The sequence below is a fragment of the Vicugna pacos genome, chromosome 16 (assembly GCF_048564905.1).
Source record: "Vicugna pacos chromosome 16, VicPac4, whole genome shotgun sequence".
NCBI classification, from domain to species: domain Eukaryota; kingdom Metazoa; phylum Chordata; class Mammalia; order Artiodactyla; family Camelidae; genus Vicugna; species Vicugna pacos.
The window spans coordinates 5,750,499-5,774,322 of record NC_133002.1 but is presented as its reverse complement, the minus strand read 5'-3'; the positions used below and the strand labels follow the sequence as shown (position 1 = coordinate 5,774,322).

General features: G+C 41.3%; 1 protein-coding gene across 6 annotated transcripts in view; it reads left to right on the top strand.

Moving 5' to 3' along the window:
• The window catches only part of ACACA (acetyl-CoA carboxylase alpha), a 222,571-nt gene that overhangs the window by 149,194 nt on the left and 49,553 nt on the right, over window positions 1-23,824 (top strand). For all 6 annotated transcript variants that reach the window (XM_072940295.1, XM_072940294.1, XM_072940296.1 and 3 more), the window contains 4 exons: window positions 5,036-5,305; window positions 9,672-9,769; window positions 13,899-14,019; window positions 14,589-14,699. In XM_072940295.1, the coding sequence (XP_072796396.1) occupies window positions 5,036-5,305; window positions 9,672-9,769; window positions 13,899-14,019; window positions 14,589-14,699 (600 nt within the window). The remainder of the gene's footprint in view (window positions 1-5,035; window positions 5,306-9,671; window positions 9,770-13,898; window positions 14,020-14,588; window positions 14,700-23,824) is intronic.

Genomic DNA, 23,824 nt, shown 5'->3' with positions numbered 1-23,824 from the left:
GTGCGTGGCGATCTGGATTATCGTGTTACATGTCTTTGCAGCTGTTACAGACCTGCATCTGTTGACACCATGTGTTCCTAGCCTGGGCTGCTGGAAGAAATAGGGGAGCAGGTGAATTGATAGCTTGCCTGCCTATCAGTGCAGACGTCCTTTTATGTACATATGTTTGTAAAGCTCTTTAGTCCCCTTCAAGATGAAAGGCTCTGTATAAATATAAACTTTCGATTTTAGTACATGTTTGTAATACATGTGGTACAGTCCTAAATATGTATTTAGCTGATAGGCACTGTTCTTGTCTGTTGTACAAATATTGACTTTAAAAATATAAATATGTATTTAACCATCAGACCAGAAAAACACTGGAGCAGTCACTTCTCAGGTAGAGATATTAATATTGTATAAACCTATATATACATATGTTTACATTCTACCACATCATTGTGGAGCATTTCGTTTTAAAAAAAAAGGAAATGGTAGCCCCGGCACACTAAAACAGTTCCCTTTGAGGTGAGTCTTGATTTTAAATTTTCATATGTTTACCCCTCTCATTCTAATTTTATGTAAGTGTCTGTCATAGTATAGCTAAAATCTAGAGTCAGTTCCTCTAGAATATGAGAAATCCATTAGGTTGCTGAGATTTTTTTTCTCCTTTAATTTTTTTCTTTTAACCATGAAAATGTTCAAATGTACACTAAGGTAGAGATAACAATATGTGCTCCCATATACCTGTCACCCAGTGAAGAAGTATTTGGTAGTTTTTTCTCCCTTCTTTTAATTTATAAAAGGTTTAAGTTGTCAAGGCAGTATAAACATATGAAAGAAATTCGGAAAATGGGGGGAAATAAAAGTACGCCCACAATCCGTCATCTGAAAATATTAACATCCCATTTTGCTATGTATCTTCATTTCTGTCTTTTTTCCCTCCCAGCATGGGGTGTGTGTGTGTGTGTGTGTGTGTGGTAACACTGTGTACTTACTTTATGCCAGGTGTGTGTGTGTGTGTGTGGTAACACTTACTGTGCACTTACTATATGCCAGATACTGTTCTAAGATGTATCATGTGTCTAATCTTCACAGCTGACTGAATGCAGTGGGCTATTATTTTCCCATTTTACTGATGAGGAAACTGAGGCATATAGAGGTCAGTTACTTACCCAAGGTTATGTGGCTAGAAGACTGACTGAATTTTCTATTCTATCAGAGTCAGAGTCTGTTAGATTCAGATTCACAGAATCTGACTTCTGAGTCTGTGCCTGTAAGCACCACGCTGTTTTGCCCCTCACAATTATTATGATATACATGCAACTTTGTTATCTCATTTCTTCAGATTCAGCATTATATTGTGGGTATTTTAAAATACTATTCATAGTCTTCATCACCATTATTTTATAAGGCTGTACAGAACACTTAACAGTGACCTCACTAGCCAATTTATTCCCTGTAAAAAAAAGTTTTTATCACAACTTTTTAAAAACTTTTTATCTTAAAGTAATTTTAGATTTACAGAAAAGTTACAAAAATTGTTCAGAGTTCCCATTTAACCTTCACCCAGTTTCCCTAATGTTAACCTCTTATATAACCGTGGTATAATTATGAAAACTAAGAAATTAACATTGGTGCAATACCATTAAATAAAATACAGACTTTGTTTTGGATTTCACCAGTGTTCCTACTGATGCCCTTTTTCTGTCCCAGGATCCAGTCTGGGATACCACATCGCATTTAGGTGTTAACGATGTTCATGTCTGTGTTACAATTGATATTTATCTTTCCATATTGTTTCCGCTCAATGCAGTGGCACCAGGCTAGCACATACTTCCTTAATTTCTCTACTAAAGGAAGTTATGCAAATTGTACTTTAAAAAAATAAATAATTCATACTAGCTATAAGGACAAGTTAATTCCTCTGTGCCTTAGATTTCTCATGGCAATAATAGCGGCTGTTGTTTTAATTAATAATAACAGTAGCCACTATTTGAAGACATTTATGTGTCAGGCTTTGTACTAATTTAATGTGGTGTTCCTCACAACAATCCCTCTAGAAAGATACTGTTATCCCCATTTTATAGTTGGAAAACTTGAGGCCATACAAGGTGAAGTGACTTGTCCAAGCTTACACAATAATATAAAGCTGAGATTTAAACTAAGGCAGGCAGACTTTCCAGCTTAATCTCTTAGCTATTATTAATATTCATTAACATCTATGTTAATATTCATTAACATCTAATAGTACACATGTATTAAGTGTTCAACTAATGGTAGTTATTATTCTTATTATTAAAAAAAATTAAACAGTTTAATGATATTTAGTACTATTATTCTATGATCCCTATAGATAAGTCATGGACAATGTTGTAAGCTCTTGGCTGACTATTTTCCAACAGTCATTTAAAAAATGAAATGACTATGGAACCAACAAATATTTATTACTCCCATATTATGTGTAGGACTCCTGCTAGGTACTGGGGTAGATGATGTAATGGTTCAAGCTGGCAAGCTGAAAATGGTCCTAGGCCATAAGTGATTAATTATCAGATGAATTCCCTACATGAAGGTCTTACTAGGAGATCAGAGAAGAAGGGAGTCACTTGAGACTAGGGGAAGCTTTATTCAAGAAATGGAATTTGAATGAACCTTTATGAAATGGGTAAGATTTGGGTAGATAAGGAGGAAAGAAAGGGACAAACTTTGTATGTTAAAGTGAGTAAAATAGATTACTGTTTCTAACAGTCGTTCATCAAACCCATAGGTAATATTTTCTTAATTTTGTATGTGGGGACATTGAAGCTCAATAAAGTTAAGTAAATTTCCCAAGATCACACAGTTAATAAGTGGTAGGGCCTAGATGTGGATCCAAGTTTGCTTGATTCCAAAGTTCATGTTCACCATGATACACTCTATCATTTGATTAGCAGTAAAATCTAATTTTTGATGTAAATTGAGCAACAGATGCTTCCTTAGATATTTATCCGTTGTGCTTATTCAAAACTTAATCTCTTCCAATAAGGAATCTCACTATACTAAGACTGAGCTAGCATTCTCCGTTCTGTAATGGTACTTTCTAAGCAGGGAGGGGGTCAGTTGATGAGGAACACACTTTGGAAAGACCTTGATAAAGAAAGAGTAGTGTGTTCTTGGTGGTGCTGTGTTGACACCTGATTAGAAGTCAATATTGCAGGCATAATGACCTGGCCAGTTGCTGAACTGACTGCCCAACTGACACAGTTAGAGTCCCCAGGTAGTAACAAAAGATAAGTGTATTATTTACTTGCCCAGTGCCACATAGACGCAATGTTTGTGTAAGCATGCAAATGCTGAAGTAGACTCTTTAAGGCTTGTATCTAAGCTGCTCTGGCCTAGGTGGCTAAGGTTAATACATCATAAAATTTAGTATAAAACCCAGTCTTCCTAACTACAAATGCATTGAAAGGAAATAGCTTTTCCTGCCTGAAAAACAAAAGAAATGTCAGGTTAGCCGGCAACAGGAGAAGGCAGTTAAAATGTTTTTCTCCACACACGCATTATATTGACCAGCTTCTTAAAACCCGAGGCCAAAATTATCTTGATATTTGGAGTTTCTCTGTGATTTTTTTTTTTTGGATAATCTGTTTCTCCTTCCTTTCTCTGTCTTTAATGAGCAGATAGAGTAATAACTACCTTACCTCAGGTGATGGGATTTTTTTTCTGTATGTTATATCCATTTTGATTTGTATTTGGCCAATGGTATGATATATTAAATAGTTTATATTTATCTGTGGGTGTTTCATATATGTATTTCTTAATGCTGAGAATCACAAATAGCTGTGTGGAAAGCTTCAACCAGCCTGATTACAGTGGATGTGCAATTGGATTGAGGAATGTGTACTCAGAGCTTATGATCACTGGCCCGGTTGAGTCTGGGTGATGCATGTGGCTTTCCAGGGATGCTGCTATTTACATCTGTTAATGGCCCTTCTTGATGGCCGGCTCCCCAATGAGGTGATATGCAGCAGCCTGGGGATGAGGGACCAAGGCTGCAGATGTGGCTGGGCTCCATTAGGCAGGACCAGAAATGCTCATCTGGTAGACTTTGTGTTTGGGGGTGGGGGTGGGGCGAATGGTGGGGGTGGGAAGCGGGGGAGACAGAACGGAACGGGGGAAAAAAAAGGATGGAAAACATTACTTATCCAGATATAGGGAAAGAGACAGGCACACATGAAAAACTGCAGCTGTAACTGGGGCATGAGTGAATAGAAAAGAAATGGAACTGGTGAATAAACAAGTAGGATTGACTAGTTCTCATGTAAAAGAGGAGAGGGCTGTGAGGGTTTGGAAAGAGGCATGTCTCCCTGCCTGTTAAGTCAATATCGTTTACTTGTGTGGCTGGCCAGATGCTGCTGGACAGTGGGCAGAGATTTACATGTATCATATTGCAGCAAGAGGTTAGTTACTTGCCTCCATTGGTTTTCTGGTGTTAGGAGAAAGCAGCAAAAGATGCTCACAAGGATGCAGTGCTGAGCTATACTAAATTCTTGCAGAAAAGGAAGATCCTTGAAGCAAGCCAGTAAAGAATGTGGCTGTTATTCCTATCAAATGCTAGAGGACAATAAAGGACCCAGGATTACAAAAGTTGTACAGTCCATGGTGGTCCTCTTTCTTCTCCCTTATGTGCCTAAAGGTTTCTTACAAAAGATGGAACTAGTGTCTTAGTAGACAGGATAGTAGGTTAGGGAATCATGAATTTAATTCCCAGTGCCATGGTATTCTTCTGCAGGCATCCTGAGTGCATTTAAACTTCTGATTTTTCCATCTCTGAACAGACCTAAAGAAGGAATTGAGACAGCTGTGTAACACGTATATGGTCAACTCGACATAATCTTGAAGAAGTATCTAGGATATTTGCCTATTTTCCCAAAGGGAGCTTGGCCCTTCAGCAATGCATGTCTTTACATGAAGGCTGTGTCTAGGTACAGTCTGACACCTTCAAGGAACCTGAAAAAAAATTCTGCATGTGAGAAGCTTGTATTTATTGGTTTGTTTGTTTGTGCCTTTACAGATCGGCATGGTAGCTTGGAAAATGACCCTTAAAAGTCCTGAGTATCCAGAAGGCCGAGATATCATTGTCATTGGCAATGATATCACATACCGAATTGGGTCCTTTGGACCCCAGGAGGATTTGCTGTTTCTCAGAGCTTCTGAGCTTGCCAGGGCTGAGGGTATCCCACGCATCTATGTAGCAGCCAACAGCGGAGCAAGAATTGGACTGGCGGAGGAAATTCGTCATATGTTTCACGTGGCCTGGGTTGATCCTGAGGATCCTTACAAGGTACAGGCTAAGAAAAGATAATAGTTCAAGACACTATATGGGTGTGTGCGAGTATGTGTGTGTATGTGTGGAGAGGTGGGGGAGAGGTAGAGGTTTGAGTTCAAAAGTCAGCACCTAGGGTGAACTGCAGCTGCGTTGGAAATAAATCATCACTCAATATGTTCTCCTGATCATTCTTCCAGCTTTGAAATTGACTGTTTCTTTGGTTGAACACTAGATGACATGGTAGCTGTGCATTTAGTGTGAGACATGTTAAGCTGGAAGTACATATCTTTAAACTATTCCACTGTGGCTTCCAAGACATGGTCAATCACCAGCAAAATCTCTTATAGCCTCAGCTTCTTCTCTGATTGTTCTCCATTCTTCTTGCTCTACTTGAAACCTGCCTGTCCTCTGAAGAGTCTTCTTCCCCTTTAGCCCTCTTAAATAGTGACTGATTTCTCTTTCCCTTGTACCACTGAGCCTGGAGGGAAATACTGTCTTCCTTTTGCCCCATTGCTACTTGCAGACCCTTTTCCCTCCCTTCTCTCTGAAAACCCCTGTCTTTGAATCTCGTGTTACCAGACTATGCCACACCGCCACTGCTCCTCATCAGAATGTTCTCAGCCCTTTGGCCACTCCTTCTTCTTTGCATCTTTGGATTGGGTACATTGTCAGTCTCTCCAGTACTACCAGTCCCACTATATTGTTGGTGATTGCTGTATCCACATCTAGGCTCCATCCCGTCACCCAGCCTCTTGCATCCTTGACTTCCTCTCCTCTAACAGTCCTGTCCTGCATCCCAGCTCAGCTCTCATTCCCCATAATCTCAATTTCAGGCATCCCTTTCTTCGCCGTCTCTTCATTCTGTCTTCCCAGCTCACTCTCTTTAGTGCTCCCAGCCCAGCAACCCTTTGAATCCATCAAGAGCAACAACTGCTGATCCTACCAGCTTTCTTCTGCCCTTCACTCCCTCCCGACATCCTCACTTTATTCTTATCCAGCTTAAATCCCTAAGCCAATTGTAGGCTAATCATAATAATCACTACCTTTTCTATGCCCCCAGTTTCTTTACTTCTGTCTTCATTCTGCTTACTCTGGGTCTGTACAAAAACCTTGTTTAAATCAAACTGTCTCCATCTGCTCCCGTACCGGCACCAGCATAGCTGAACATTGATGGAGAAAAATGCACAGTGCTGTTGACTAGTCTTACTTTAAATTCAAGCTTCCCAACCTTCTGATTGACAATTTCACATCTTCTCTCTCCTCAAACATCCAACACCCTCTTCCGTCATCCTCGCTCTTAGCTGATGGCGGTGTTTCTCAAGTCACTGAGGAAATGGAAGCAATTAGAAGAGAGCTCCCACGAGCTGCCCCATATCTGCATCCACGCCCTTATCCTCCGCCTTCTCTCCTGTCCTTTGGTGAACAGTCCCTGCTCCCATCTAGGGCCAGTCCCTCTATGCTCAGTCCTTTCCCTTCTTGCCAACTTAAGGATGTAGATCAACACTTCTCCCCCTTCTTTCTCTCATCATCACTTTTCTCCTCTCTTCTAGATCTACCCCTTTATCATATAAACATTCACTCCTCCAGTCACTACCCCACCCTATTTGTTCCTTCCCTTCACAACAAGATTTCCTAAAGGAGTTTCTCTCCTTGTTGTTTCCAGATGCTCTTCTCCCTCCCATTCCCTCTGGACCCCACTTCAGTTCCCCTTGCACCCTCACCATTGCACCACAGCTGCTTTTGTCAGGGTCGCCATTGATTCCGCATTGTTACATTCGATCATGAAATCTCAGTCTCCACCTTATTTGACATTTCAGCAGCGTTCCATGCAGTTGGTCACGCCTTCATCCTTGAAATGCTTTCTTCTGTTGATTTCCAGGACCCCAGAATCTCCTTTTTACCCTCCTGGCCGCTCTTTCTCAGTTTCCTTTGCTGCCTTTCACATCTTTGAATGTAAGAGTGTTTCAAGGAATGATGGAAATATTCCATATTTTGATTGTGGTGGTGATTATACAAGTATACACATTTGTCAGAACTCCTCAAACTACTGCACTTAAAACTGATGGATTTTATATTGCATGTCAAATATGCTTCAGGAAAATTCATTTTAAAAGTGTATGGGAATTGTTGGTGACCACTAACAGGTACAGAGTTTCTTCTTGGGGTGATGAAAATATCCTGGAGTTAGATAGTGGTTATGGTTACACAACATGTAAATATACTAAAAACTGCTGAATTGTATACTTTAAAATGGCCAAGTTTATATTATGTGAATTTTATCTCACTTTTTAAAATTACCTAAAAAAAAAGTGAATGGACACAGATATTAGAGCCACAAAGGTTTGTGATAGGACTAAGAAGTCCAGATCCACCCCCCTCTGCCGCCCTCCCCACCCCCCAGTCTCAACTCCAGCAGGACCCAGGGCCCTCTCACCAGGGCTTTGATAGGATGACTTGTATATAAAGTGAGGTAGGAATAGGGAAGGTGTTTCAGGGCTTGGTCCCTGGACCGCTCATCTTTTCTGTGTTCATCTTCCCTTGGTGATCTCATCCAGTCTTAAAGCTTTAAATTTCATCTATAAGCCAATAAACTTCCAAGTTTTTATCTTCCCCTGAACTTCAGATTCATGTATCCAGACTCAGCATCTCTACCTGCACGTCTGCCTAAATGTAGCTTCTAATCTGCTTCCTTAAATTTGTTCCTCCCAAAGTCTTCTCTGTCTCAGTAAAGGATACCTCTATTCTTCCATTTAAGTAAAAGACCTTGGCGTTATCCTTGACCTCTGTCTCATGTCCCACATCCTCTCTGTCAGTAAATCACACGTACATCCCAACCTTCAAAATACATCCAGAATCCAGCCACTCCTAACCACTTCCACTGCTGCGCAGTAGTCTGAGTCCCTGTCTTCTCTCACCTGCATTTACTGCAGTAGCCTCCTGATTGACCTTCCTGCCTCTGGCCTTGCCCCCTCCCCAAGTCTGCTCTCAACAAAACACGGAGTGATCCAGCTAAGATATAGATCAGGTCACAGATCCAGACTCCCCTCTGATTAAAACTCTTTAATGGCTTCCCAGCTCACTCAAGTGAGGGCCAGACACCACATAGTTACCTACAAGGCCCTGTGTAGACTGGCCTTCCAGTACCACTCTGCCCTCATTCTTGCTGCACCCTCACTTCATACTCTGGCTCTGCCAGCCTCCTCACTCTCTCCTGACCCTGCTGGGTGCACTTGCGGCTCCTTCCGCCTGGAATGCTTTTCCCCTCGAATATCCTCATGTCTCATTTCCTCAGCTCTTCAGGTCTTGGCTCAAATGATATTTTCCATGAAGCCTTCCCTGGTATTCTCCCAGCTCTCCTGTCTCCTTTCTCTATTTTATTGTTTCCTTAAACATGATTCCCGCTAACACTGTATGTTTAACTTATTTATTTTGTATATTTTCCGTCTCTCCTACTAGAAGATAAGTTGCATAAGGCCAGGAATTTTTGTCTGTTTTGTTCCTTCCTGTTTTTCCAGTGCCTGGAGCAGTATCTTGCATATAATAGGCACTCAATAAATACGTGCTGACAGACATACTAATGACACTCATTGCTACAAAAGGTTCTCGTTGTAAGTCATGCGAAATTAGTGGCAAATTCACGTCTCTGACATAAGCTCAATGGGAGACAAATTCATTGAATTAAATAGTGGACCTAATTTCTCATGGTATTTTAAATGTTTTTCTCTGTTTACTTTTTTTTAACTTAAGTTACACATATTAGATAACTCTACTTTGTATATGAGTATGTATATGTATGTATAAAAATAAATTAATTTTGAAATGTTAGTATAATTTTTTAGTGGACATAGGAATCAGGAGTTGTTTATTAAAAAAAAGCAAAAGGTGTGAGTTCAGGATTCACTGATCATTAGCACTGCATAGACTTCTGATTTTAAGGTCTAATATCCCAGTTTTGTGATGCTCTTCATTATCCCTTACCCAGTTATATTTTGATGGGACTATGGATTTGAGAAAGTGAAAAGTAGAAATTCACACAATTCTTTAATTTTGTGTTGGTCTCTTTAATAGAGGTGCCACAAAAGGTCAGAAAATGACCCTTTAACCCTGATGAAAAGGAAACGAATGGAATGTACTCGGAGTTGCTGCTACAGGATGTCTTGTTTCAAGGACACAGAGTCAGTGACTGCAGAAATAGGCACTTCCATCTTTCAAAGGAGAACTGTCGATGCCAGTATTCTGCTAGACAGGAACTCTGAGACGGGAGTTGGCAATTTACAGCTAGCTTACTCCCAAGAACAAACTGCATTATGCATGCTTTGCTGGGTCTTCTGATTATGTGGTGATGGCATATAACGCGTTAAAAACTCTTTGTGCTTCACAGGGATTCAAATATTTATATCTGACCCCTCAAGATTATAAGAGAGTCAGTGCTCTCAACTCTGTCCATTGTGAACATGTGGAGGATGAAGGAGAATCCAGGTAGGTCTTAAGTATCAGAATAATTTGGCCGTGAACTAGATAAAGGAGACTATAATAATGTTGTCCTCACTGTCCTGCTGATCATGACCTTGAAGAGCAATGAAGGTTGATTGCTGCATCATCTACAAGTCTTGGGTTTGTATCTTACCACTGCCACTTATTAACTGAAAGACCTTATTACTGGTTGAGATTTAAAAATTATAATTATATCTATTCATTTTTTAAAATTTGGAACACGTAAACAACTATGGGAAAAAAGGGTAAAAAAATCAGCTATAGTCCTACCAGAAGATCACAGTTACTAAGGTATATTATATTCTTGCTATCTTTTCTATTATATGTCTTTTTTCCTGCATAGTCAGGGTAACGGAAAAGCTCTTTTGTAATTTGTTCTTTTCACTGAAAATTATTTTGGGGGAACTTTGGTATATTCTTATAACATTATTTGAAGATATGATATATAATGGTTTCACCATATTTCATTATAATTAATATATCATATTTGAACATTCAGATTATCCCAGTTTTTTTTACTACTCTATCCCTGGGCTGATCCTTCTTGTATATAAACTTTTAGGAATATCTCTAGTTATTCCCTTTGAATTACTTTCTAAAAATGGAATTACTGTTCAAAAAGTATGTCCATTTTTAGAAGTTTTTTGATAGTTTCAGATTTTCCTCCCAAGAGCTGCACTCCCACCAGCAGTATGATAGTGCTTGTTTTCCCCTCTTTAATTTTTCTCCAGCCTTGCCAATATTGATTATTGTCAATTAACAGAATAGGATTAAAAATAATAATAATAACAGATGAGGATAAAGACAGCAGTTGTTACTTTAACTGGTGTTTTTGATCACCAGTGAAGTTGAACATCTTTGTAATCTATCTGCAAGTATTTTCCAAAATGTTAATCAGTTGTGCCAATACCATTTATTGAACAATTCATAGTTTCCTCACTTTTATAGTAATCTTAACTCAATTGCTAGACTTTATATTCTGTTTTTTGTTCTATCTATTCTTGGACTAATGCCACACTATTTTAACTGCTTTTAATAGGCCGGAGTTCCTCACAGCCTTCATTTTTTTCCCAAATTTTATTAGCTATTTTTTTTCTTTTTAACACGTAGGCTTTTTTTTTTTAATTTCAAAAAACTTTCCATAATGATTTTGATTCAAATTGCATTAGGTTTATAAATAAATTTAGGAAGATCTGAGAGCTTCATAGTATTAACACTTCCCAATAAGAAACATGGTGTTTTTCCAATTATTTAAGTGTATTTTTTAAAGTTTTGTAGTTTTCTTCATATAGGTTATACCAGAAGTTCCCAACCTTTCTTGGCTCACAGCACCTTTAGGCAAAAAAATATATCTAATATTTCTGATTATTAAGTAGTCAGCCCCAAACAGCCTCATAAGCATTTATGCCATGAAGAACATGGGTTTGAACGCTGCGGGTCCACTTACACACAGACATTTGCAGCAGTGAAAACAGCAGAGCCGCACTGTGGTTGGTCGAATCCGCGGACACGCACCCACGTGTCTGGAGGAACCACATAGATGGGCGCCAGCTGTAAGTTGTAGGTGTATTTTCAACTGCTGAGGGGTCAAAGCCCCTCACTCTGGCGTTGTGTAGGGGTCAACTATATAGTAAACGTAATTGAAAAAAATTTTTATTCCATTCTTAAATAATTACAGTTACTTACTAATGGGATATTTGCATCTGTACGACATCACAAACCTTGAAATCAGCTTGAACATAGCCACCCTCAAATCTTGTTCTGCACTGATTTTTGTGTGGAACTTTTTTTCCCCCCAAAGAAACTAAAAACACAGCTTTGCAAAGATGGGACATTGTCAAAAGGAAGGTAGTACTAGCTAACGTTAAACCAGGAACCACTTAAAACTAGTAGTTCACATGAGAGCCAACAAATATCACATATTATAGTATTTCTCTCAAAATTTGAAATAATCCTTTTGTGCCCCTGACAGTTCATGGTGACACCCCAGGATGCCTTGGTGCACAGTGTGGGTATGGTGGCATATTGCCAGTTTTTTAATATTTATCCCTAAATGATTTGCTTTTTTTTTCTTGGTACTCTGAATAGGATCCCTCCCCTGCCCCTGCCATTGTATGTTTTTAACTCTTTATTACTGGTATGTCAGAAAGCTATTGATTTTGTATATTGCTTTTGTTAAAAGTTTACTTCTCTGAGCTTTAGTTTCCTCATCTGTATGATGAAGATCAAGTGAAATAATATATGTAAAGCCCCTAGCACAGCGCTAAGCACATAGTGAGCAATCAGAAATCCTGGCTATTATTGGTACTATCTGTGATAATGGAGGTGCTATTCCCTGTTACACTGGATTGTTGTTGAGGATCAGAAATGATATGCGTGGATGTGTTTTTGTTAATTGCACTACACTACACAAAGGTTTTTTGTTATAAGTAACATTAAAATTTGATACTACTTGAAAGAATGATCATCTCAATGGTAGAAGACTCAGATCATAGAGCAGAAAATGGGAAATTTTTATTCTTTTTCATATAATACAATGGGAGAGGATGCCACTTAGCAGATCAGGAATACCTGAGAAGCAGTATGCACTCCTTGGGAGGGAGAAGATCTGCTTTGCAAGGAAGGCTGACTGGGCCCATGAGTATTTGTGTATATATGGCATGTAGACTTTATTTAAAAAAAACAAAACAAAACACTCCCCTTCCCCATCTCCAACAATTTACTGTGTCTCATTAATCCCTGAAGGGAGATTAGCTTTACCTGGAACATAACTCTAGAATCCAGAATCTAGATACAGAACGAAAGGAAGAACTGAGGAATTATTGGGAGAAGGAATCATTGGGAAGCAGAGGTGCAAAGCCACAGACCAACAGCAAGAGCAAAGAAGAGGGACTGATGGAAGGCTGGAAGTAAGGGAGCAGAAAAATATGGGGGCAAAAAAAAAAAAGTTTAGAAGCCACAATGGGATATTTATTTATTATTTCAATTTATAAAACTGAGCCCAGTGCCAAGCCTTTTGGGTACACATGGAACAATAAATAATATATGCCCATCTCTACTTCCAACTTTGTATTTTTCCTTTGTTTTATTAGTTGCATTCCCCATCTCCCATTTCCCATTATCAGCTATCACTCCTCATCCTGTGCCAGGAAGACAGATGAGTGGCTCCCACTGGATCCACAGGATGTTTTCTGGACAACTTGGCCAGCATTTTATTCCTACATACATCCCCCCTGCCCCTCAGAGGACTCTAGCCAGGAACCCTCATGTATACATTTGGTACTTAAAAAGGAGCAGGGATAGACTGCACTGTTTTGACCTTCCCCTTCATCCTTGTCTTGGAAAGAGAGAGGATTTTTGACTTGAGAAACTGGGCTGAGCGCTCTCACTATGCCTCTAGATTTTTTTTTCAATTCCTATATAACATATATCTGAAACTGTCAATTTAATGGCTGTTGCTTATTGTAGAGAGATATACATGGACCCTGCTTTTGAGAAACTTGTCCTAGAAATTAAGCGAGAGGATCTAATATCTGAATGCCATCTATGTGTCAGACCCTCTCCTTGTTGCTTCAGTTTAACTCATGTCAGCCCTCAGAAGTAGATACTGTTCCGGGGGAGGGTATAGCTCAAGTGGTAGAGCGTGTGCTCAGCATGCGCTAGGTCCTGGGTTCAATCCCTAGTACCTCCTCTGAAAATAAACAGACCTAGTTACATCCCCCTCCCAAAGTTTTTTAAAAAATCAAATAATACAATAATAAATAAATAAAATATATATTTTTTAAGAAGTAGATACTATTAATCCCATTTTACAGAAGTTACTGTTATCCCTGGAGTCACACTGTTGTATGTGTCAGAGCAGGGATTTAAACCTGTCTACTTAATTCCAAATTTTGCTCTTTCTGCTATACCATATTGCTTCCAGACAAAATAGGCACCAAGGTAAGAAGGAAAGATATTTTATGAATGAAGAGTGTAAGAAAAAGTACAGAGCCCTGGTGTTAAATGTAAGATTTCAGTATGCTTTTAGCAGCCTTTTATTGGTGATTATTCTTTTAATGGATTGCTGTTACTGTGTTAAGCCTTTGTAATTTGGCCTGGCTGTATCCAACAGGTACAAGATAACTGATATTATTGGGAAGGAAGAGGGACTTGGAGCCGAGAACCTTCGAGGTTCTGGAATGATTGCTGGAGAATCTTCGCTGGCTTACGACGAGATCATCACCATTAGCCTGGTAAATCTTGCCCGAGTGTGGGACTTTTGAGGAGCTGACCGTGCGACTAGGATTTGTTTTTGCCCCCCATCACTGCTATTTCAGTCTCAAATGAGAGCATTTCTTAAAAACTGTATATCTACAACTTGACTCCAGTTGTGCACAATAGTAGGAAGTTAGGATAATGTAAATAATTGAACTTCCCGGATAAACCTAGCACCTCCTGTTAGCCTGCATTTTAACTTGTTGTTTCCCTAAATATTCTACCAGGGTATTAGTAGTTTAAATTCCTTCTCTTAACATTTTCCTTGTTTACACCCCTAGTGTAGATGTCAAACGTCTGTGAAATAGGCAAAAGCGTAAGAAAAGGAAAGGGCTTATGATGCTTTAACTGTCTGTTCTTTGAATCATTGAGTGAGTTCTGTACCTTCTTTTCTTTTCACCAGGACATCGGTTTTAATCAAACAGATTTCCTAGAAATCAGTTTTTTTTTTCTTCTGTTGATGTAGATTTTACATACCTGTGCCTCAGTTCTTACAGCTTGGGAGGGAACATAAATTTGTAACGTGGAAAATTTATTCTTTTTTAAGGTTACTTGCCGGGCCATTGGAATTGGGGCTTACCTCGTCCGGCTGGGACAGAGAACCATCCAGGTTGAAAATTCTCACTTAATTCTGACAGGAGCTGGGGCCCTCAACAAAGTAAGTTTCTGGGGTGTGGGGAGAAGTATAAGAAGCCTTTTGAAGATTGTCGTGAATGCTTAATTCTAGATCCAGACTGGGGAGAGGCCATTCTATCCATGTCTTGCCTCTTTCTCTTCTCTCCCTCCCTCTTCCCTGCCTTTTCATTCATTCACTTCATTCAACAAAATGAGTATTTAAGTACCTACTGTGTGCCAGTCACCTTTCCAAGCCCTGTGGGTATGTTAATAAACAAACCAGATAAAACTGCTGCTGCAAAGAGCTTACATCTAATGTCTTTCTAGGAAGACAGAGAATTAATCGAATGCTTCTGTTCCGCCCTCCTTCCCTTCTTCTCATCTGTGAGCATAGGATGTGAGATCTACTCCCAGACACAGAGCTACCTCTGAAACATCCCCTGAATGCGTCGAGGATATCAAGTTCTAATATTCTGGGAAATTTGCAAAAGCAACTCTAAAAAAAAGGCACTTATGTTGGTCCCCTGTCCATAAGGAAGTACTTGGCAAATATTGAATGGGAAGGTGGGTGGATGGAGGCATGGGTGGACTGATGAGAAAGAATATGACATAGAGATTTATCTTCCCTTCAAAAGAAATTGTGCCTTTTCAATACAAGCTCATAGTGGCTTTTCCTAAGAGTGGGGAAATGGATGGTGAGTTCACTGCTTCTGAGAGTGAAACCTGTCAAAGAATACCTGACATACAAAGGACAGTGTAGTTCTGACTTCTCTGCAGACATAGGAACATTATTTTCTCTCCAGAGCCAGGAGTATATAATCCTCTGAGACTGGCCGACTGACCGTGTGCAACTCATATAACCTCTCAGGTCCATGGCTTTCTTTATCTGTCAAAGGGGGATAATATTGCCACCTTTAAACGATGCTGTGGAGATCAAATGAGAAAACATAGGTAGGAGTGCCTGGTACCCGGCTCCAAAGCACTGGCCCTCATTACAGTTTCAGTTCCCTTCTCCTCTCCTCTCTCGCACGTGGTTTGGCCCTTGCGCTTGTGGAGTTACACTCACGCTAAATTGTTCACTAGACTTGGACAAACTTTTTATCAAGCCTTGACTTCAAGTGGAAGTTTAGGAATTAAGTGTCCTATCCTATCATTCCCATTTGGAAAAAGTTGACTCCCATCAGTCCAGTTAGCTTTTGGGGTCGCCTGAAGTGACAGGCGTGTGGCGCAGTGAGCTTGCTCTCTGCGTCCATATGAACTCCCTGCCCTTCTCTGGGCTGACCTTTCTCTCCAAGGACAGACAAAAAAGTGCTAGCAAATGACAAGCTTGGATGTCATGCTCCCTTTTTGGAGAGTAGTCTGGGAGTAGAGACTGTGAACTGCCACTACCGAGGGAAATTATTGCAGCGGGAGAAACTGTCTACATTTCTTTTTTTTTTAAGTTGCTCTTTCAGATACATTCTTAGGATGAGATATTGATGAACATTGAAGAGACCAGTGGGTACCATTATCTGTGGGGGGTAGAATTTAAAGACGTCTATATTTCTGTAATGTTCCCAGACCTGAACAAAGAGCCTAATTTCTGAAAAGTATCTTGTTACATTGAGTCTTATTTTTTCCCCGATGCTGTGTTGCACCCAAAGAACATTACAAAAAGCAAAGGTGATGACGTTGTTGCTGCTGGGGTTTTTCTTTGTTTGTCCCTAAAAACTTGCTAGTTGAATTTCATTCGTGCCACAAGGAAGGCATTAGGGATGTTTTTTCTTAATACCTGGTTGAACTGTTCTGATCAAATTCATTATAGTCACTTTCCTCCTAGTCTGAAGGGTTGCTTGTTAAAGGACAAGTCTAGTTGCAAGGAAAAGACAGTACAGCCCCAGCTGTAACTTACCCCACAATGCTCATTTCCAGAAGGACATGATCATTTGTAGCTGAAGGGAGTGATCAGTTAAAGAGGTTACCTAATCCTGCTCTGCCTGCCCCGCTGTCTTCATGTCCCTGGCTCTTCCGTATAGAGCCATGGAGCTGGAAGACCCTGATTTCATGCAAATTCATTAAGAATGTCCCCTCTGCCCCTTTGCCTCTCAGGTAGGAGAAAGGACACTAGACGGGAGTCACACACTCAGACTGCCTCCTCCAGCTCACTCCCTGTGCACGTCCTGTCTTTGTGTGCACCAGTGTCTCTCTGCATGTCTGCCTTTTTTCCTGTAGGACTCTCTGTGCCTCGCATCCTCTGGGCGTGTGTACAGGTCACGGTGAGTGCGTGTCTCTTCCTGTGTGTGTGCTGGTCCCTGTCTCTTTGTGTCTAGCTCTCTCTCTCTCTCTCTGTGTGTGCCTCCCTGAGTCTCCACGTGTGAGAAAGTCTTTGTGTGTGTCTGGAGCCCTGTAGAGCGTCCTCGAGCCTCGACCATCCAGCCTGTCGTCTGCATGTATCTGTGTAAAGTGGGGACTTGGGCGGTGTATGCGAGCTTTCAGACTGTAAACATTTGACCCCTGCCTTTTTGAGTCTTCATCCTTTATGTTAAACATTGGGGTGAAGAATCAGAGGGGAGGGGGAGTGCAGAGGTTGTAGGGAAAAAAAAAATCTGTGTGCAAGTGCCGATCCCGTTGACCCCTTTGAAAATTGAAATAATGATAATGCGCGTCTCCTGACTGCATCAAAGTATCAGCACATCAAAAGCCAGGAGGCATGAAATGCAAATGATAAAGTGAAAGCAGATGGATTGTGCATGATCGCCTGATGCCCAATGAATTTTAAAAGGTGCCGGTTTGCAAGGGGGGGTGGGGGGGTGGGGTGGGGGGACTGAAATAAACACGTTATCCTAGCAATTTTTTTTTTGTTCTTGACGCTCACTCCTGACAATATTTTTTCACACTTGAGTGAACACCCACTCCATCTCTCTCTCTTTCTCCCTTTTCCCTCTCTCTCTCTCTCTCTCTCTCTCCTCTCTCTAACTCCACCCCCCTCCCCGGCCCCTACCCACCTCTTACACGTCTCAGGTCATGTCGCTGCAGCTCCGGTGGAAATAATAAGATATAAACCACGAGGTTGTTATTTGCATAGAAATAGCATGGAGCCCCAGGCAGCAAGGGAGAAGGACACAGGGATCATTTGTCTAAAATTTTAATGAAAACTTTTGCTGAGGCAGAGATTTTTTTCAAAACTTTCTTTCTCCCTGCTTTTCTCCTCCCCTCCCCAACCCACCCCCACACAGCCCCATCTCTGCTGTGACTGAACATGGTTCGACGTGAAGAGAAAGGGTTGACACTCCACATATCATGCTCCGATAATGCAGCAACATGTAAATTGTTTGTTCCTTTAATAGATAGGAAGCTGGAGAGACACACATTCCCAACTTAATACATTGCATGCCTGCGTCAAGCTTTTATGGCTACACTCTATCTCTGGGCACACGTGATGTTGCCCGTCGTTAGCCAACCTGCTTTTAATTAGTTTAGACCTTCCTACCTCTTGCTTCAAAAGACTCTTACTTTTTAAAGGATTTCTCTTTGTAGCCAACAGTAGTAACCTGCATATAAAATACAAACCTTCCAACAGTTTCCTGGTTTTTTGTTTTTGTTTTTGTTTTTTTTACTTTCAGTGACTTTACTGTTCACTTATGCATCTTATTCATGGGCCTCATCCTTTGCCATTCTGTCTTTTGCTCCATAACCAGAAAGTGCTTCCCACATTTCTATATCTACCCCTTTCCCTTGTTATCTCAGTATTTGTGTATTCTCTTTCCTTTTCTGTCTTGCTCTTTGTTGTCTGCAGTTCTCTGTAAAATATTCAGAGATACAGGATGCGGGATTTCTTAAGTGTTGCAGAAGCAGATTTGACATTTGAACTAAAGGCAATGGGCCGATGACTACAGGCAGCCTGGATGACTTTATTGGACACTTAAAATCAAGAACATCCATCTGGCCCATTGCTACCTTCTGGGTGGGCTGATGGTGTCAGGGCCATTTTACAGATGGGAAGACGAAAACAGTAAGAGCTAAAGGAATTTAGGTCCATAGACAGAGAGTAGAACCAGCAGCAGAACATGAACTTCCACGTCCCCAGGTTTCATTTAAGATGTGCTCAGTCCCCTGTGATTAGTGCCCACAAGGCCTGAGAAGAGAAATTTAAGTCTGGTTGTTTTACTTCTTGTCCAAACATCATGAGAGTGGTGACACGAATAAAAGCAGCTTCTACAGGCCTGCTATTCCATGTCACTCAAGGTAGCGGAGCATAGGTTCCTAGCTCTGCAGACTGCTGGCTCTGGGTGGGCAGATCCCTCAGAACGTGTCACTGAGTGGTAAGAGCGAGCTTGACGGATGGCAGACTGCCCTGCTTGAAGGTGGTCATGCAGGCCCGGTACAGCCAGTAGCCTGTGTGCTTGGGGAAGTGGGAAGATAGACCTCTAAGGGTCTGAGGCAATTTGTGGAGTCATAAGCTCCTAAGTGAAGGTGCCCCTGGACATTTGCAGTGACTTTTGAATTCATGCCCCCCCCGCCCCAACTTCCCACTCCGTTTCTATGTAATATGTTTAATGTATATGTCAAGTGGTAGAGCAGCTGGGAGCACCTAGTGTTGTAAGGGAACGTAGATACAGACTAGAGCCTGCTAATTCTCAGCCCACTGCCGCAGACTCGTGGAAGCTCTCTCTGTATACCAAGAAACTGGAATTGCAGTATATGACTGGTCCTCTGGACAGTAGCTGTCTATGGTGTGTGCCAATGGCTATGATAGATGGATTATAGATTTATTCAAGAGCTGATATATGATTTTCTTATGATAAGCATTTTAAAGCTTCTGGCTTTAGGGGAAAAAAAATCCAATAATCTCATTCCTTTTAGTGAGACCAGGCCCCTATTTCCACCGACTCTGCCAGGAAAAAATAAATTATATGATGAGTGTGGCTAGGGCTGTATGTTAGGCCTGTAGGGGGCTAATTCTGCTAATCTTGCTTTTGAGACTCTGTATCCGTCCCTCTCAGAATCTCAGTTTCCAAATACATATCTTTATGTATCTGCACAATGTGGAATGTGACATCATTGCTGACTGTTGGGTACAGTATCGGGGATTGCCCCCAAGAGCCTGTAGCACCAGGGGTCTGCAGTGCACATTCTACGTCCTCACCCCTGACTTCGTGGCACACAACACGGAGGCTGGAGAAAGGAAGGTGAGGTAATTTAGCTCCGGCTGTGAGGCAGTACCGTCACTTACCCAGAAAGTAAAGAGGCAGAATAGTTAAGACTGCCAAGGCTTGACTCCAGGCTCTGCCACCTGTTAGCTGTGTGACCTTGGGCAATGTACTTAACCCTTCCAGGTTACAGTGGTACTAACTGTAAAGCAGGAATCATCATAGTACCTACCTCCTAGGCTCTTGTGAGGATTAAATGAGTTACTACAGGTAAATCACTGGCACTCGTGGTCTTCCCCAAGATGCATTTAGCGGTCCTTTCTCATTGCAACTCATTATCCAGGCCCTGGAAGGAAAATACAAACGCAACATTCTCTATACTTTCTGACCCTTTGAAGGCAAAAATTTCTTTAAGAAAGCATTAGGTGTCAGTCCTCACTGTGGCAGTGCATTCAGGTATTGACCTTCCCAAATGATGCTATCTAAAGACAGTCACACACTCCAGAAAGCCATTAATGTGAGAGGCACCGTGTTTGGTCCTGATAGGATAGTATATGTGTCAGTCATCTGTCTGTGAGAATCCCCCGGGACTTGTTGATACAATAGCCCATAATTACTCTAAGGATTGGTCCAGCAATTTGCATTTTTAAAAGTCCCTAACTACCTATTTTCACAATAGACAGTCCCTGTACTCCCGAAGCTCCAGATGGGATCACTCTCCTTTCTAAGGAGGGCATTTGAGCTTCCTTTCTGAGTAAGCCTGGCTGCAGCTCCATGAATGAGTTCTCAGAAAGGATTCCAGCCGGCACATCTCCTTAGTTTTCAAGCCCTTCCCCCCTGCACACATACAAAATATGGGCAAATCCCTGGCCCCTTTTGGGAGGTTGTTTGGTTTGGTTTTCATTTGAGGTTCCTCAGGTTTGGTAGGAAGCTGTCCCGGGTATATTTGACTCCATTAGTGGATCGTGGTAACCTGTCAGCTGTCCGACCCCCAGCTCTCTGGCAGGACTGGCATTCAGAACTCCATCACCTCTGACTCAGAGAGCCCGTGGTGGATGGCGGCTTAGTGACCCAGTACAGGAGAACCCGCGCAGGCATCAGTCTGGAGCTTCCAGATGAAGTCGGAGCTCTGAGGCTCTGCCTGGTCATTGTATATAGGCTTGGGAATCATCACGTTTGACAGCCTATTATAAACGTGCTCAAACTTTTTGAAGTTAACAAAACCTCTAGATTAAAAAAAAAAGCAAATAAAAAACTTTTGATTATTCCTTTGCTTCCCATTTACTAGGTAAAGCAACTTCGGGCTCTAATCTCCCTGGGGCTCAGTTTCCCCTTCATAAAATACATTTCCCACCTTCAGGTGAAGACCAGAGGGTCCCTTAATCTTAAATTCCCTTTATTTTTTTTATATATATAATATCTTTATTAAGGGCTGATCCCATTATGATCATGAAAATTCCCTCTTTTAACTCAATTAGCGTATCTTGCCTTAAAGTCTACTTTCTGTGACATTAATACAACTCCTGCAGTATTCTCACAGCTAGTGTTTACACAGTATATATGTTTTTCCATCTTTAAATTCTCTTTAATTTCTAGTGTTCTGTTATGCTATGGAGATGTCTCTTGGTTTGCAGCCGGGGAACCATGTTCGGCTAGGGCAGGAAGAAGATAGATTGAGGGTGGGAGAAAATCTAAAACAGTGACGACACGTGAGAGAATTCTATGTCAATGAGATTACGTCCTAGTGACGTGTGAGATTACTGCATATTACTGAGATTAGGAGTGGGAGTTGTAAAGCAGAACGATTTAAAATGTTTTTATCTTGTTTTTACCTGTATTACAGAAAAGTACATGCCACGTGGTGGTTGTGGTGGTGGTGTTCCTGATGACAGCAAGTGGCTGTAGAATTACAATTGTTGGCAGTGGGGGGATCCTCAAAGTCCAACCACCTAACCGTTGTTTGAATTTCCTCTGTGACTCTGCTGCCAAACAGTCATTCAGTTATGCTTGGAAACCTCACCTGAAGGGAAGCCCAGTATTTTTTAAGCCAATCCCTTTCATTGATGTAAAGTTCTTCCTTGTATTTGGCTGACATCTGTTTCTCTGTACAGACAGACTAATTCCTCTTAAAAAGTAGTGTTCAAACTTAGCAAAGCGATTCCCAGTTTGATAGTTTAGCCTGTGTAGAACTGAATGGAACTAAAATCTTTCCCATGTACTTTTCTTAAGTTTAATTCTTTTTTTTTTAATTGAAGTACAGTTGATTTACAAGTTGTGTTAGTTTCTGGTGTACAGATAGCGATTCAGTTATACATATATATGCTTTTTCATTATAGGTTATTACAAGTTACTGGATATAGTTCCCTGTGCTGTACAGTAGGACCCTTTGTTGTTCCCATGTACTTTTGCTTTCAGAGTCTGGTCTTGCCTCAGGAACAAATGTAGTGAAGATGAAAATGCTCTTCAAAGATAGAAAAGAAATTGGATTCATAAATAACAATCTTGCCAGCTAAAATAAGAAATAACAGTAATTACTAGAGACACAGCCAGAGCTCACCACTTTGGAGTGGTACCCTGTGGAACCTCAGGGGCCTGCTGCACGGTGTCATTCAAGGCTTTGAGACCTTCCCATCACCCACCTTGCTGAAAGTCAGCATCTGATGCGTGGCTGGGAGATAGGTCTTTTTGAGTGCTGTGTCTTTAGGTACTAGTTAAAACTCTTGTTTGGCGGTCCTTATTTCTAGATCCCATAAAGGTGACTCTAAAGCTCTAAGGGCACACAAAGCAAGTGTAAAATGCTAGAATTTATCACCCTCACAGCTCACTCCATACGTGTGGACCTTCGTTATATCTCTACCCTCTCTCCAGGGTGCCCATTTCAGCTTCCCGAGTACTGGAATCAAGAGAGGCCTCTCCTTCACGGGTTCCGTGGCAGGTGGGGTCTCGCACGTTCTCCTTCTAATAAAACATCCTCCCCAGACTCAAGCTGAGTGCCCTCTTAGGACGGTGAGCACAGTCCTGTAGGCAGAGCAATTCAGTGTCTTCATTTTCCACTCAGTCATACATTACACCTTCTTGCGCTGGATTTCCTTCACCTTTCTTTCTACACACGTTCATAGCTCTGTCTTTGCAAATTAGTGTTCACTTGATGCTTTTCTGTTCCATCTGTCCTTCCCCTTCTCCCCTGAACCTTTCTTCTCCCCCAACCCCAGCCTGAAACCCAAGTAAATTAGCTTCTCACCCCTGCCCCCCGGTTGAAAAAAAAATCCCATACTCCTCCAGCAGTGTCTGTTCTTGGATTTGCAGTCAGCAGCCATCTCCAATAACCATCTGGCTGTCAGCTTCACAGCTCCCCACTACCTCCCACCTCCCCCATCACTCACCAGAGGAAAAAGAGAGCCAGAGCAAGGGCTTGAAATATATCATGCAATAGTGTATCATGAATTTGTTGTGAATCACAGCGGTGAAGCAGGTTTATTTATTTCTGAGACCTTAAATCAATACAAAGTAGGTCTCTTAGTTCTGAAGCCGGGATGGAGTGTGAAAAAATGAGCCCATTGTACTCTTAAAACTTTGGGGAAAGGAGATGACAGCTATATAATTCCATTTACCAGGCACTAGGGGCTTTAATGTGAAGGTGACAGGGAGCTCTTTGTGCATTTAGAGCACCATATCTTCTAAATAAAAGATCTGTAGACTTGATAGTGGAGCATAGCTCCGAGTTTAATAATCTCCAAGCATTAGACCGAGCCAATATGTTCCCAAGTCAGAGAGGTCCCCCCCTAAACACTCATAAATTAAAAGTGCAAGAACTGCACACGTTGGTAGATTAGAAATGCAAGGACTTCAGTCTTCTAGGGGGAAGACAGACCTGGTCCCTGGCTGTGCATAGACTGCTGTGTGAATATGATAAAGACACGGGAAATGAGACTGTTTAGAAACCTGACTCCAGGCTGTTCATCATTCTGGGGAATGTCCCCCGTGCACGGATCCAAATCTGGCTGTGTCCCCTCTCATTCAGAGTGGCCATCCTCGCACA